General features: G+C 33.8%; 1 protein-coding gene across 18 annotated transcripts in view; it reads left to right on the top strand.

Moving 5' to 3' along the window:
• The window catches only part of LRRIQ3 (leucine rich repeats and IQ motif containing 3), a 139,804-nt gene that overhangs the window by 14,837 nt on the left and 112,802 nt on the right, over window positions 1-12,165 (top strand). For all 18 annotated transcript variants that reach the window (XR_005554735.1, XR_005554730.1, XR_005554732.1 and 15 more), the window contains one exon: window positions 9,781-9,937. Coding sequence is in view for 11 of the 18 variants with exons in the window: in XM_039327218.1 (XP_039183152.1) it covers window positions 9,781-9,937 (157 nt within the window). In the remaining 7 variants the exon portion in view is untranslated. The remainder of the gene's footprint in view (window positions 1-9,780; window positions 9,938-12,165) is intronic.

Here is a 12,165-nt window from a genome sequence, read left to right as displayed (position 1 = left end):
TAACAATACAGTTTGAATTTCCCATTTTGGAAAGTGCACTGATTTTAATGGTTCTAGATTTACTTAAATTCTGAATACTTTCACCAATATTTTTGCAGCTGTATAAACTTATATATTATGAAATGTTTGTGCTGAAAAACCTGCTGCTATGACAAAGATATTCTAAAACTTAACTAACATACTTGGCCTCATTTTAAGATTGTATCTTTAAGTTTATTGTGAAAATTGAAACAAATTTGACATAGAATTGTTAATTAAATTATCATAAATGCAACGTAGGTGTCCCAGACATAATAGGTACTATAAAATTCTGCCACTTCTACTTAAAAGGATTTTTAAAGTTTTCCTTTTTTGTTCTCAGAGCAAATAAGTTGAAATTATTCATACAATTATTATTTTCATTTTTTGAGGTTTGCGCAATGTATACTTTTCTAAACTAGTTTATAAACCAATGTGTGAAGTTGCTGCAAACTGAATAGATTAATGCCTATAACAATTGTAACATGTGCCATTGTTTCTCAATAAAAAATATGAAAGTTACAGGTAGTGTCATTAGATATTTACAGATTTTTAAATTTAGTAAAAAAAAATTCAAATAACAACTAAATAATAACATTTCTGTTCACCAAAAACAAATGATTATTATTTTTTGTTACTGTGAGTTGGTCTATTATTATTAATACTGTATTTGTTATTAATTTAGAATTTGTTAGTAGTTTAGAATCTAAGCTGAAGCACAATAGAAACATTCATAATAAATAAATATTTTAATATCAGTACAGCTAAGGAAAATTTAAGCTTGTCTTACTTAAGAAATGGAGATAAAAGTGAAAGTAATGTCATGTGGACACAGCCAAAAAAAGGGGGGGGATATGTTTGTTTTATGTTTAGGTACAAGTGGGAAAAATTCTATATTAATAAAAATGTCTAAATTGTGAGTGAGAAACTCCCTAATTAAAATATTGTCTCTGCCACAAATATGTTAACAATATAATCCTTTATGTGCTTTCTCAGAAGGAAATTCCACTGAGTGCAGTAATATTGATTCCCGGGTAACTAAAATTACTTAAGATAGGAGCCTCAAGTGTCACCTGAGTGGTGTGACTAGCAGAATATATATCCATGGTTTGTTTATAATTAAGTACATTTGAAATTAAAAGATCCTTAGTTGTACCCAGAGCTAAATATAGGAAATATCCATATGCAACTCTTCTGATTAGTTTTAGCTAGATGTAGAGTAAATGATTTATGAGATAAAGTATTCAGAATCAACTAATATAAATTTTAGCAATACCAATAGCATTTAGACTTATGTACTGCCCCATAGTGATTTATAGCCCTCTCTAAGTGGTTTAGAGAGCCAACGCATTGTCCCCAGCAGTCTGGGTCCTCATTTTACCGACCTCGGAAGGATGGAAGGCTGAGTCAACCTTGAGCCCTAATAGGATCGAACTCCAGGCTGTGGGCAGAGTTAGCCTTCTAACCACTGCGTCACCAGGGCTCCTATCATTTTCTCATGAAATGGGACAGTTAAGCAGATAAAAAAATATAATTTAATATGTGAATTAATCAGTTCCATAATATTTTTCATGTTAACCTTAATTTTACAATCTCCTGTAATGCTCAAATTCATACCATCCTGAATATTTTTCCCTAAATGTTAACCTAATTTTAAATGTTGTAGACAGTTACTTTCAAGAAAGATAAATGCTAAACTTTGGTACAAATTGCTCCTTGTTTTTTTTTTTTTTTTTAAAGAGGATGATTTGAAAACCACACCAAAGAATGGGGGAGAGACATGGGCCACATATGTAAGCAGTGATTTCTTAGAACTTTTAGCATTAAATTTCAATAATAACCATTGCATTATGAGAAAAGAGACAGCCCTTCTAGTTGTAGTTACAACAAATAGGTCTCCAATTATGTTAGTGTATGAGCCAGGGCTTTTTTTCTCATAGAACACCCAGAACGGAGTTCCGGTACCTTTTTTGGATGGAACCTTGTAGGGTAGGCAAGGCGGGTTGTATGATGTGTGTGAGTTCTGGCACCTTTTTTTTTTTTTTTTAAAGAAAAAAAAGCACTGCTATGAGCAAATGCACTCTGCAGGCCTCAGCTGCATGTTTCTCTAATGCAGCAGTTAATGCTTGGTATTAATGTTTTTATTTATTCCAATTTATAGACATCCTGCTTTTACTATTTTTTTTTTCATAACTCAAGGCAATGAACGTATCCAGCCCATTTTTCTCCTCCTCTTTTCCCTCTCAACAACAACCCTATGCTTGGGCTGAGAGAGAGTGACTGGCCCAAGGTTACCCATCTGATTTTTTTTTTGCCATTTGATTAATGGAAGACAATTTTATAAAGTACACAGGGAGACATTTAATAAATGCAGTGTCATATAAATTATATTCAGCAAAAGTAGTCAAGCAAATTTCTAGCAGGCAGCATTGGCATTCCATTCTGGAGAATTTTTCTCAAATGTTATCTTAAAACATGAGCAAATGAATTCTTTAAAATCCCATTGTCCAATAAATATATATAAAATGAAGGGCCTGGCTCTCTTTTATATTCAGTATATCAAATATACCACTATTAAGTGAGGTTGTAACTTTACATTTCTGAAAATTTTCTAGAGTCAGGCAGAAGATTGAAGAGACTTGTTTTCAAATAGATAGAAACAGTAGCTACTGTCTGCTCCCCTCTGCTCCCTCACATTTCTGTTCTCCTGCTTCTCCTTTACCAATATTGTGAAGAAAGATATATAGGAATATCTAAAATGGAAGACTTGCCATTTCCTAAGCTTAATGATTTGTTTCGCTAAGCAGGTGGGAGGAACATTTCTCTTGCCATTATTGTTATTATTCAATTTGTTTTGGGGATGGAAAATAAGGATATGTCATTGCTGATGCTTTAAGCCTGATTCATAGATGTGTTTGGAAATGAAGGTCCTTTGGTTAGCATGCCTGTCTTGACATATTCACAAAAATCCCTATGTCAGTAGAAACAGTAGCAGAATATGCTTGCAGAAATTTCTATAAGCACTTCAAAGGATCTCCAGATGCGCCACTTTCTCAATAGAATCATGTTCTTTATGGATGCACCAGCCATTCAGCTAGCTTTGGCTGGATTTAGGATTGCTGTGCAAAGGTTTCTAAGTGATTAAAAGCAGGTGCAGTAGACAGAACTAATCATCTGTAAAGGACAGAGAAGATAGCAGAATGAGCCAATGGAAAGAAAAAAGGCCTTTGCTGCAGTTTTGCCTGCAATTAACTCCACTTTCTGAATTAAGCATTTTCAATAGAGTCATCTTCTTATGCATCTTTTTTTGATGTGATAAATGTGTGCTTGTCTCTAAATCTATAAATCTTATTGAAAATGGATGAAAACAAATAGTAACTTTATAAAATTAAGAATTTTAGTATTCTCTTTTCAATTTTTCTAAGGCTTATTTAGTACATCAATTATAATAGTGCTACCACATCTTGGCTGTAATAATCCTGATGACTACTACAGGGCAGAACAGAGTTTTATTAGGTGCTTATTTGCTGACTTATAATGGTCATCTAAATTGGTGCAGCACGGAGCTGGCTGTCTCAGATCATCTGATTTTTCTTGGTGGAAATCTGAAATTTGTTTTTGACATTTCCACCCTTTATGGGTTACTAAAACTGTTCAAATGTTTTAGGACGAACATTTAAGGCACTTTATTTCATTGATCACCACATAACCACACGAACACCTTTATAGTTGTGAACTTTTCAGTCATGACATCAAAGAGGTTTATGCCATATGAAATATAGAATCTACAAGTTCCTACGAGCCCAATTCTCTGATATGATCGCAGAAGAGGAGCAAAATATTAATATTGTTGATTTGATCGCAATGTTGTAATATATAAGTTTGATTTTCATTATTATTTGTGCCTGGCATTGTTTCCTATACCTGTAAATAAAACTTTTAATTTTGTATTGGTATTGTATTGCCAAAAAGCGGGAATGGGTGTAGTGACACCACACAATATGGAGCAACATGCACAGTGGTTTATTTTAAGTGTGACAAGGTGAAGAGAATGACTTACTGAAGTGTTATTATCGATATTAAAGTTGCCTGGGCCTTTTCAATGTGATATCTGAAAGAAAGTATATTCTTCAAGATACTCTGGATTTATGTACTGGGTGAACTATACCCCACAGCAGATGATGGTAAATTCATGCTCAGCATCATAATTTATAAGATGAAAAGCACTGACTTGTGCCTTTGTATTATTTGTACACAGATGGTGCTCTGTGAAGCATTCAGAAACCAAGCACACCACATCTGTCAAAATACTCTCCATCAGTTCCAGCATCTTATACCGAGTAAGATTAGAAAGGTTGTCAGTTTAGATCAATGAATCTCATACTGTGCTAGATTGGCTGGTCATTTGTATAGGGCCCAGGCAGCCCAACAAGCTCAGGAACTGCAAATATTTTTCTTTGTGGCGTTCAGGTAGACCTTCTTGGCAGTTCAAGAAAAGGAATCATTAAACCTGCCATAAGGCTGGACCACAGGGACATAACTTCTGAATCCTCTCCACTTTCAAACATATGTTGAAACTGCTGAGACACCAGGAAGAGGATAGGAAAGTACTGTGCAATAATGTGATAAGGTCTGAGGGATGGTCTGCAGGAGTGACTGAAGAAGCACCAGAGGCCGAGAAAGGGAGCTTAATGAATTAGAAAGAAGAAATAACAAACACAGCAGAGGTTGAAGCAGAGGTGTTACTGAAGTTCAGTGATAAACAGTGAAAAGTAACTGCATAATGATGCTGACTTTTGTGGGAAAGTCTTCCTTTAGCTAGCATACTTGAGATGCATTACAACTTCAGCCCCTTAGAATTGTTAGCCAGTTTGCAAATGTTAGAAATTGTAGTTCTAACATAGCTGGGGAGTAGCCAGATTCGTTTTCCTGAAGAGGCTTCTTGGAAAATTCAGAACATTTAAACAGAGAGCCATGTAATCACACTATAACTGCCTGTCTATATTTTGTATTGCTTGAAGTGAGGTTGAATGTTGACAACCATCTTGTTTGATAACACTCCATTATTTGGCAAGGAAAATGAAATACAACAATAAACTTGTCAAGCTATTATTCTGATGAAGAGTGACAGACAGTGCATTGTTTTGGCAGAAGGTCACATTTTCTTTAAGGAACTGACAATTTACTTGGTTTTTAACTAATATCTTCAGGTTGCTCTTTCCATGAGTCCAATGTACAGAAGAGGAGAGAGTACAGAAGATACATAATGCAAAATGCATGTCTTTACACGTTGGCACCATGCTGTGCATCTACAGACAATGTTGAAAACTTGAAATAGAAATGCAGCTCCTTCAATTTGCTTTTTTCTGCAGCTCTGGCACAACAGAAACATAACAGTGATTTTACAAGCACACATATTTTAAGACGGAAATAATAATCTTAATAGCATGCTTTCACACACATAATAATGGAATGTTTGTCCACTGTGCTAATTTGTTTAAAAAATTCATATTATTATTGTCCCTTCTCTCTCTGCATAATTTCACAAGAGAACACTTAGCTGCTAAATTGTTATGACCCTTTTAGGAAACAAGGTTATTTAAGTAAACGTTTCTGTGACCACTTGTGAACCTTTGGGCTGAAGCTAGATAAGTAAGATGATTATAAAGATAGTTAAAATTGATTTCCTAGCCACTGCGATATCGATCAAGGGAAGTGCCGGCATCACCCTCAAATCTGTATCAAGTTAAAATCTAAGTTGAAAAGTGTAATTCGCTTGGTCATTCTTAAAACAGCTCTGTAAAATGGATTATATTATTATCCATATTTTGAAATTGGGAAGAGAGGGAGACTGAAATGCTGGTCTGGCAAAGGCTAGCTAGTCAATATTATCCTATACTCTATAATAACCATCGGTACAGTTGCCATTTAATGAGACGCAGGAAGTGTGCATTCTCTGAAAAAAGTGCTTGGACATTGGAACAGCATTCCTGTGAATTTCAGAAGCCTTTGGCCTTCTTTAAGTCTTTAAAAACTAGATTCCCCCCCCCCCCGCTGCAGTCATAGGTTAGGACATTGGATGAGTTCATCTGGAAAAAGAATTTAATCTTTTGAATATGTTATAACTTAGGCTGCTGTTTATATATTTTTTTACATTCTGTTGTTATGATTCTTTTATGTTTATTATTTACTTTGTTTTGCTTTTAATCCCTTGTTAGCCTTCAGTTGCATTTCTTTCTTTTTTTAAAACAAATTTTATTGGATTTTTAATTCTTAAGACAAAGTGCTCAAGACATACTGTGGTGCTGGGGTAATCAAAAATCCAAAGACAAAACATATACAAATAACTCAATCAGTACATCAAATATTCCCTCTCTATTTCTTTCAAATAGCTTAATATATTTAAAATAATCTATTTCTAACTTACATTTCTATTAATCCTAAACCTGTTTTAGAGCTTTGTACAATTACAATACTATAATCAAATTTAACTTTAAATAACCACATTATCAATTCAGGCATCCCTTCCAAATACATCCTAATTCCTTAATTTTATCATAAATCTTGTTTATTTCTTCTTCCACTACTATCTCCCAATTAAAATAAAATATTGATCTATCCTATACATATCTAATCCATCCATCAATCAATTTCTTTAAACTGACAAAATAATATCAACCTTAAATCATTTAAGTCCATTAGACAAGGTTCTGATTTCAAACCTAATAACGTCCATATTATCATACAAACACATCATCCTATTAAAATAACATTCAATTAATTATTAATTCAGTCCCAATCTAAAACACCTCTTCAGTTTTCTTCATTCCATTACATAATAATTTTCATACAAATAAACCTATAATTCCAAAAAATACATTGTTTAATATATATATTCTAATAAGCACCCATTTTTCTTACTTCTAACTCAAGAACTTAGTCCTTAAATCTATCCATAGTTCTAAAATGCCTTAAATCCAGTATATATAATTTTAAGTTTCTCTTTTCAGTCTTATTCTAGACTTCTTTTAATGCCAAGAAGGTTTCCACAACAGAGCTTCCCTTTCAGCCTCTAGGTCTCTCTTTGTTGCTTGTAATACCATTTGAGACAGTAAGAAGCCTCCTGTCTTCTGCATTGGACCTCTATTTCTCTTATCCTTGATGCCTCGCTTCAGTTGCATTTCTAAGCTGGGCAGCTATACAAATTTTTAAAATAAATAAAAATCAGACACAAATGAAATTTGAACTAATGCCTGTAATATTCAGTGGGAGCTATGAGTAAATTTATAAAATAAATAGCTTTGAAAGCTGGCAAGATTATTGCATGAGGAAGTTTTAGTTATGCTGATATTCATATTTGATATTTCAACATACAATTGAAATGTCTTTCTAATTATAGGTCTTTGTACATTAGGCAAATACTATTCAGTTGAACTGCCAAATACTCCAGTTCTTGAATATACAATGCATGGTATGGTAGCATTATTTTAAGGAGGCATTTTTTTAGTTCCTATGTGTTATTATGAGATATATAAAATGGCTTTCAGTTTGATGGGGCCGCTTTTAAACAAGATTCTTGTATAGTCAGATGACTTACAAATTATGCAGCGGTTCATAAATTAGTAAGCTAAAAAAAGGTCAAATAAGGGCTTTTGCTATTGAATGCTGAGGACCTCAGCTGAAAATAAACCTCCCTAAAGAATAATGACAGGACATGGTTAGTGAATGAAATGTTCAGTGAATAATCTCCTTGAGGCAGTCTGGAGAAGAATAGTGCCAAGCCCCCTCATTTCCCATAAAGAGCATTTGTAAGTGAAGAGGCCTCCACTGTCAGAGGCTCATCTTTCTTTCACTAAGAGAAGGTCCTTTTCCTATGTTACTGCCAGGAGAAACAAGGCGTTGTGGATTATGTTTGGCTTCCACTCTCTCAGTATTTTGGACATCTACACAGGCATGATTTATGCCAGGGTTATGATTGTTAGATGGCTTTACTAATTATTTTACTCTTTATTGTATTTTGAGGCTTAACTTTGTATATTCTAGTTTTTATTTACATTTTGTTAAATTTTGCCTGGAGTGGCAGGCACAAGGTGGGAAATAAACATTGTATTTGAACTTAGAGTACTTAAGTAGCTTGAAACTTTAGATACTTTCTGAATTTGTAAATAACATTTGGAAACCGGAAGGCAGTTAATGCACACTTTTTCAAATATCTATGCCTAACCAGGAATTAAATATCCCCTGGAATAAGGTAATCATATGAACTTTAGCTTTCTTTTATGATGCATGTGGCAATCATTTTCACCAGAAACCTAGGGCTGACTTGCTATAGCTTTCCAATATCCTGTTTTACCATTTTCAAAGTACAGTCATTCATTCCTGATTTGATGGAAAATTCCTTATCTCAGGTTTTATCTCTACTGTTGAGATTAGTATCTGGGTAAGCATGTACGGTACAGGTAGTACATGCTTGTCCATACATATTTGTGTATGTGGGTGCAGGCACAAAGATGACAGGTTATCTTTGACTTATGTCTGCAATTGAGCTTGGAATTTCGGTTGTAAGTCATTGCGGTTGTTAAGTGTGTCACTACATGACTGGACCCAGGTTTGTGACATTTTTACCCAGCAGTCGTTAAGCAAATGCAGTGAACATTAAGTGAATGCCATGGTTGTTAAGCAACTCCACTATACCCAATGGGTGGGGTTTTTTTTGCCAGAAACTGGAACTAAATGCTGGAAACTGGCAAAAAACATTGAAAATCATAGTCATGTGACTGCGGTATGCTGCAAACAGGCATAAACGTTAGCTGGTGGCCAAGCACCCAAAATTTGATCATGTGACTGGAGGAAGGGAATGTGGCCATCGTCATTTCCAAATCAGGAAGGTCATAAGTACCTTTTGGGAGATCTGTTGTAATTTCATACAGTTGCTAAGTGACTGGACATAAGTCAAGGACTACCTGTAAGACATTCTCTTACAAAGCACACACGTGTTAAACATGAATTGTGTACTTTTTGCCCTGAATGGTTGTTTCGGCTAATTTTGGCCAAATAACCATTCTCCTTGTGTTGAGACATAGTGAATGAAATTTGTGGTAGAAATATAATTATTGGTATATGGATTAATGGAGGGCATTATATTAATATATATCAATGATATATAAATTAAAGCCAAATAAGTCATACATAGAATGACAGAGGTGCAGTACCCTATGGTCTATATTTGGACATTGAATAAACTTGCATAGAATTACATTAAACTACCGTATTTTCCGGCGTATAAGACGACTTTCTAAAGCACGTAAATCAGCGCCGAAGTCAGGGGTCGTCTTATATGCCGAGTCGTCTTATACACCGGAAATTATGGTAGTTTCCGGCATATAAGACGACTTTCTAGGCATGCAACTCAGCACCAAAGTCAGGGGTCATCTTATATGCTGAATCGTCCTATATGCCGGAAAATACGGTAATATTATGAGGTTGAAAGCAATTGTATCCAACTGAATTTTATAGAATAAAATTTTATCATGGTACTTTTGTCAGTAGCAGTTTGATGCAGTTTTTGATTTTGTGCATTCAATAATGTGATAATGTTTTGACAGGTAATTTTCTGGTTGTTTGCTTTAGAAAATATATGCAACAATCTGCAAGGAAAATGTATAAAAATGAAATACATATTACTTATATTGTTTTGAATGTACGTAATATTAATCCTGTTTTAACTCCTTGAAATAAAATTGTCAAACTACTTTTTAATAGCCTGAGTCCTATATCTGAAGTTCTGTGGTACAGCCGTTACATCAGAGGTAGAAAGAAGGAGCATACAACTTCTGTGGACACTAATAAAAGCCCTGTCTCTGAAACTGTTAAGCAAGAACAGCCTACAAGTTTTAAGAGAGGTACACCTGCAATCCAAGTAAGTATGCTATTTATGCTTTAATTTAGAAACTATAGTAATCTGCAATTTGCATATTGTTCCCAAAAAGTTGGTAGATCCAGGGAAAAGCATTAAAAATGTAGCAAAGCAATGCACAGTACTGATCAGAGTTCTTTTCTAGTGGAGTGTTCTGCTCCAATAAAACTAATTACCTGGAGTATGACAGTATGGAGGTAAATAGAGTTTCAGTCTATTTGGTTTTTTAGATAAAATATCTGTGGATAGACAATAGAAGGTAAATTATATAGGCTGGCCAAATATTTAGTGAAATATCTGGCTTTTCCCCCAGGTGTTAGGCATCCCCCAGATGCTGGTGAAGTCTAATATGTAACTTTTTGTGCTGTTAAGTTGATTGTTTAGTGCCTTGATTATTGCATAGTGATTATTTTTAATTGTATAATATTGCTTTTCTATATAATAGTTTTTCTTTTGTTTACTGCTTGATGACTTAGAAGTATATCCTTTTCATCGGTAATTTCTGGAGTAGATTGTGGTGTTGCTGTTAGATATGATGAAGCTTGATTTCAGCCAAGTATTTAATAAAGTACTCAAGACATTCTGATTAAGAACATAGATGAATGTGGGTTCTGTATTATGGTAATTAAGAGAAAACATAGATAGTTCAGATGTTATATTCTAAGGATACTCAACTATGTTTTTTCATCAAACTAGTGCAAACTTTAAGTGACATGCCAGAGAGTTAATTCTTGGCCCATATACTTACTATTTTATTAATGACTTGGATAGGTTTTTGAATGAAAAAACCTATATGGAATAGTTAATGCAGTAGAAAAGAGGAATAAGATGCAAAATCATCTTGCTAGGTTAAAGAAATAGAGTAATTGATCTGAAAACTTACTAAACAGAAATACAAAATAAGGTAATTAAATAACTTGAATGCACAGATATAGAATAACAAATCACTGATTTGTATTAGAATAGTAGCTAATTACAAAGTAAATATACATCAGTAATGTGTTATGGTGACAAAAAAGGGAAAAACTGTTGCATCAATAGAAGTATAGTTCATAGGCAACAACAAAGTAACAATTATATTTTATTCTGCTTTGATTAGAATTTATCTTTAATTTTATGTGCTATCCTGGTCACCTCAAATTAAGAAGGGTTTGGACAAAATGGGTCAGGCTCAGAAAAGCATGATCAAGGAGATAAAAACTAAGCCATATGTAGATAGCTTGAAGGAATTGGGAATGTTTAGAAGTTGAATAATTGCACCTAGTTTAAATCTGCTGATATCTGGATTGCATTTTTTTAATTAGCCAGTATAGCATCCTGGGGGGAAAAAAATTGAGAAAATTGAGAAAATGTTACTTTGAACTAACAGATGTAAACATATAATGTGGAATTCTGAAAAGCATAGTTAAGCACACTAGCATTATTTTATGTCTTAATTGATATTCTTTATTGAAATGAAATAATCCTGGCAGTCTGTTTGGATAAACTATTGGAACGAATTTCAGCACTGATGTGTCTAAATTACATTCAAAAGTAAGAGAAAATAATATTAAATCAAACTAGCTGCAATCTGTGTCAGATTGAATGGCTTGAAATAAAAAAGGCTTGTTCATTACTAGGAATTGCAATGATATATTTTAAATTGACATGCAATTACTTCGGTTGTGGGGAGCAACATCTGCTACTGCTTCCTATGATGATGGCCTATGGCTTTGCCATGTAAGTATCATCAAAGCCTGAATATATATTTCAGTAATACATCTCTATAAAACTCTTTTAGAAATGATATGTTCTTTTTTCTACAGCATCTTGATGCACTTAGCTATCAAACGTAGTTTCTCCTCCGTTATCTTCAGAATAACTCCTCTTTTTTTGTAACTTGGCATAAGCTGAACTATCAAACATACACATAGCATTTGGAATCATTGCACTCTTATTAATAAGACAACTAAATTTTTAAATACTGCCAATAAATATATGAATATTTATATTCCCTGCCTACAGGCTGATTGTCTTAACGTTCAAGGAATGATAGAAAAAAATAAAGTGTTATGGGAAGTCTTCTGGTTTATAGTGTCATTAGTAACAGTAACTGCTTTAACAAACTCACTAATGAACTCCACAAAATTACCTGTTTAAATTCTTAAATTTCCCTTGTATTTTGTGATTTTCCTCAACATTTCCATTCTGTGGAATGTTCTGAAACTACAAACTTGCTTCTGCACATGATT

The sequence above is a fragment of the Crotalus tigris genome, unplaced genomic scaffold (assembly GCF_016545835.1).
Source record: "Crotalus tigris isolate CLP2741 ecotype Arizona unplaced genomic scaffold, ASM1654583v1 scf7180000024358.1859470, whole genome shotgun sequence".
Lineage (NCBI taxonomy): Eukaryota > Metazoa > Chordata > Lepidosauria > Squamata > Viperidae > Crotalus > Crotalus tigris.
This window is presented reverse-complemented; position numbering and strand designations above follow the sequence as displayed.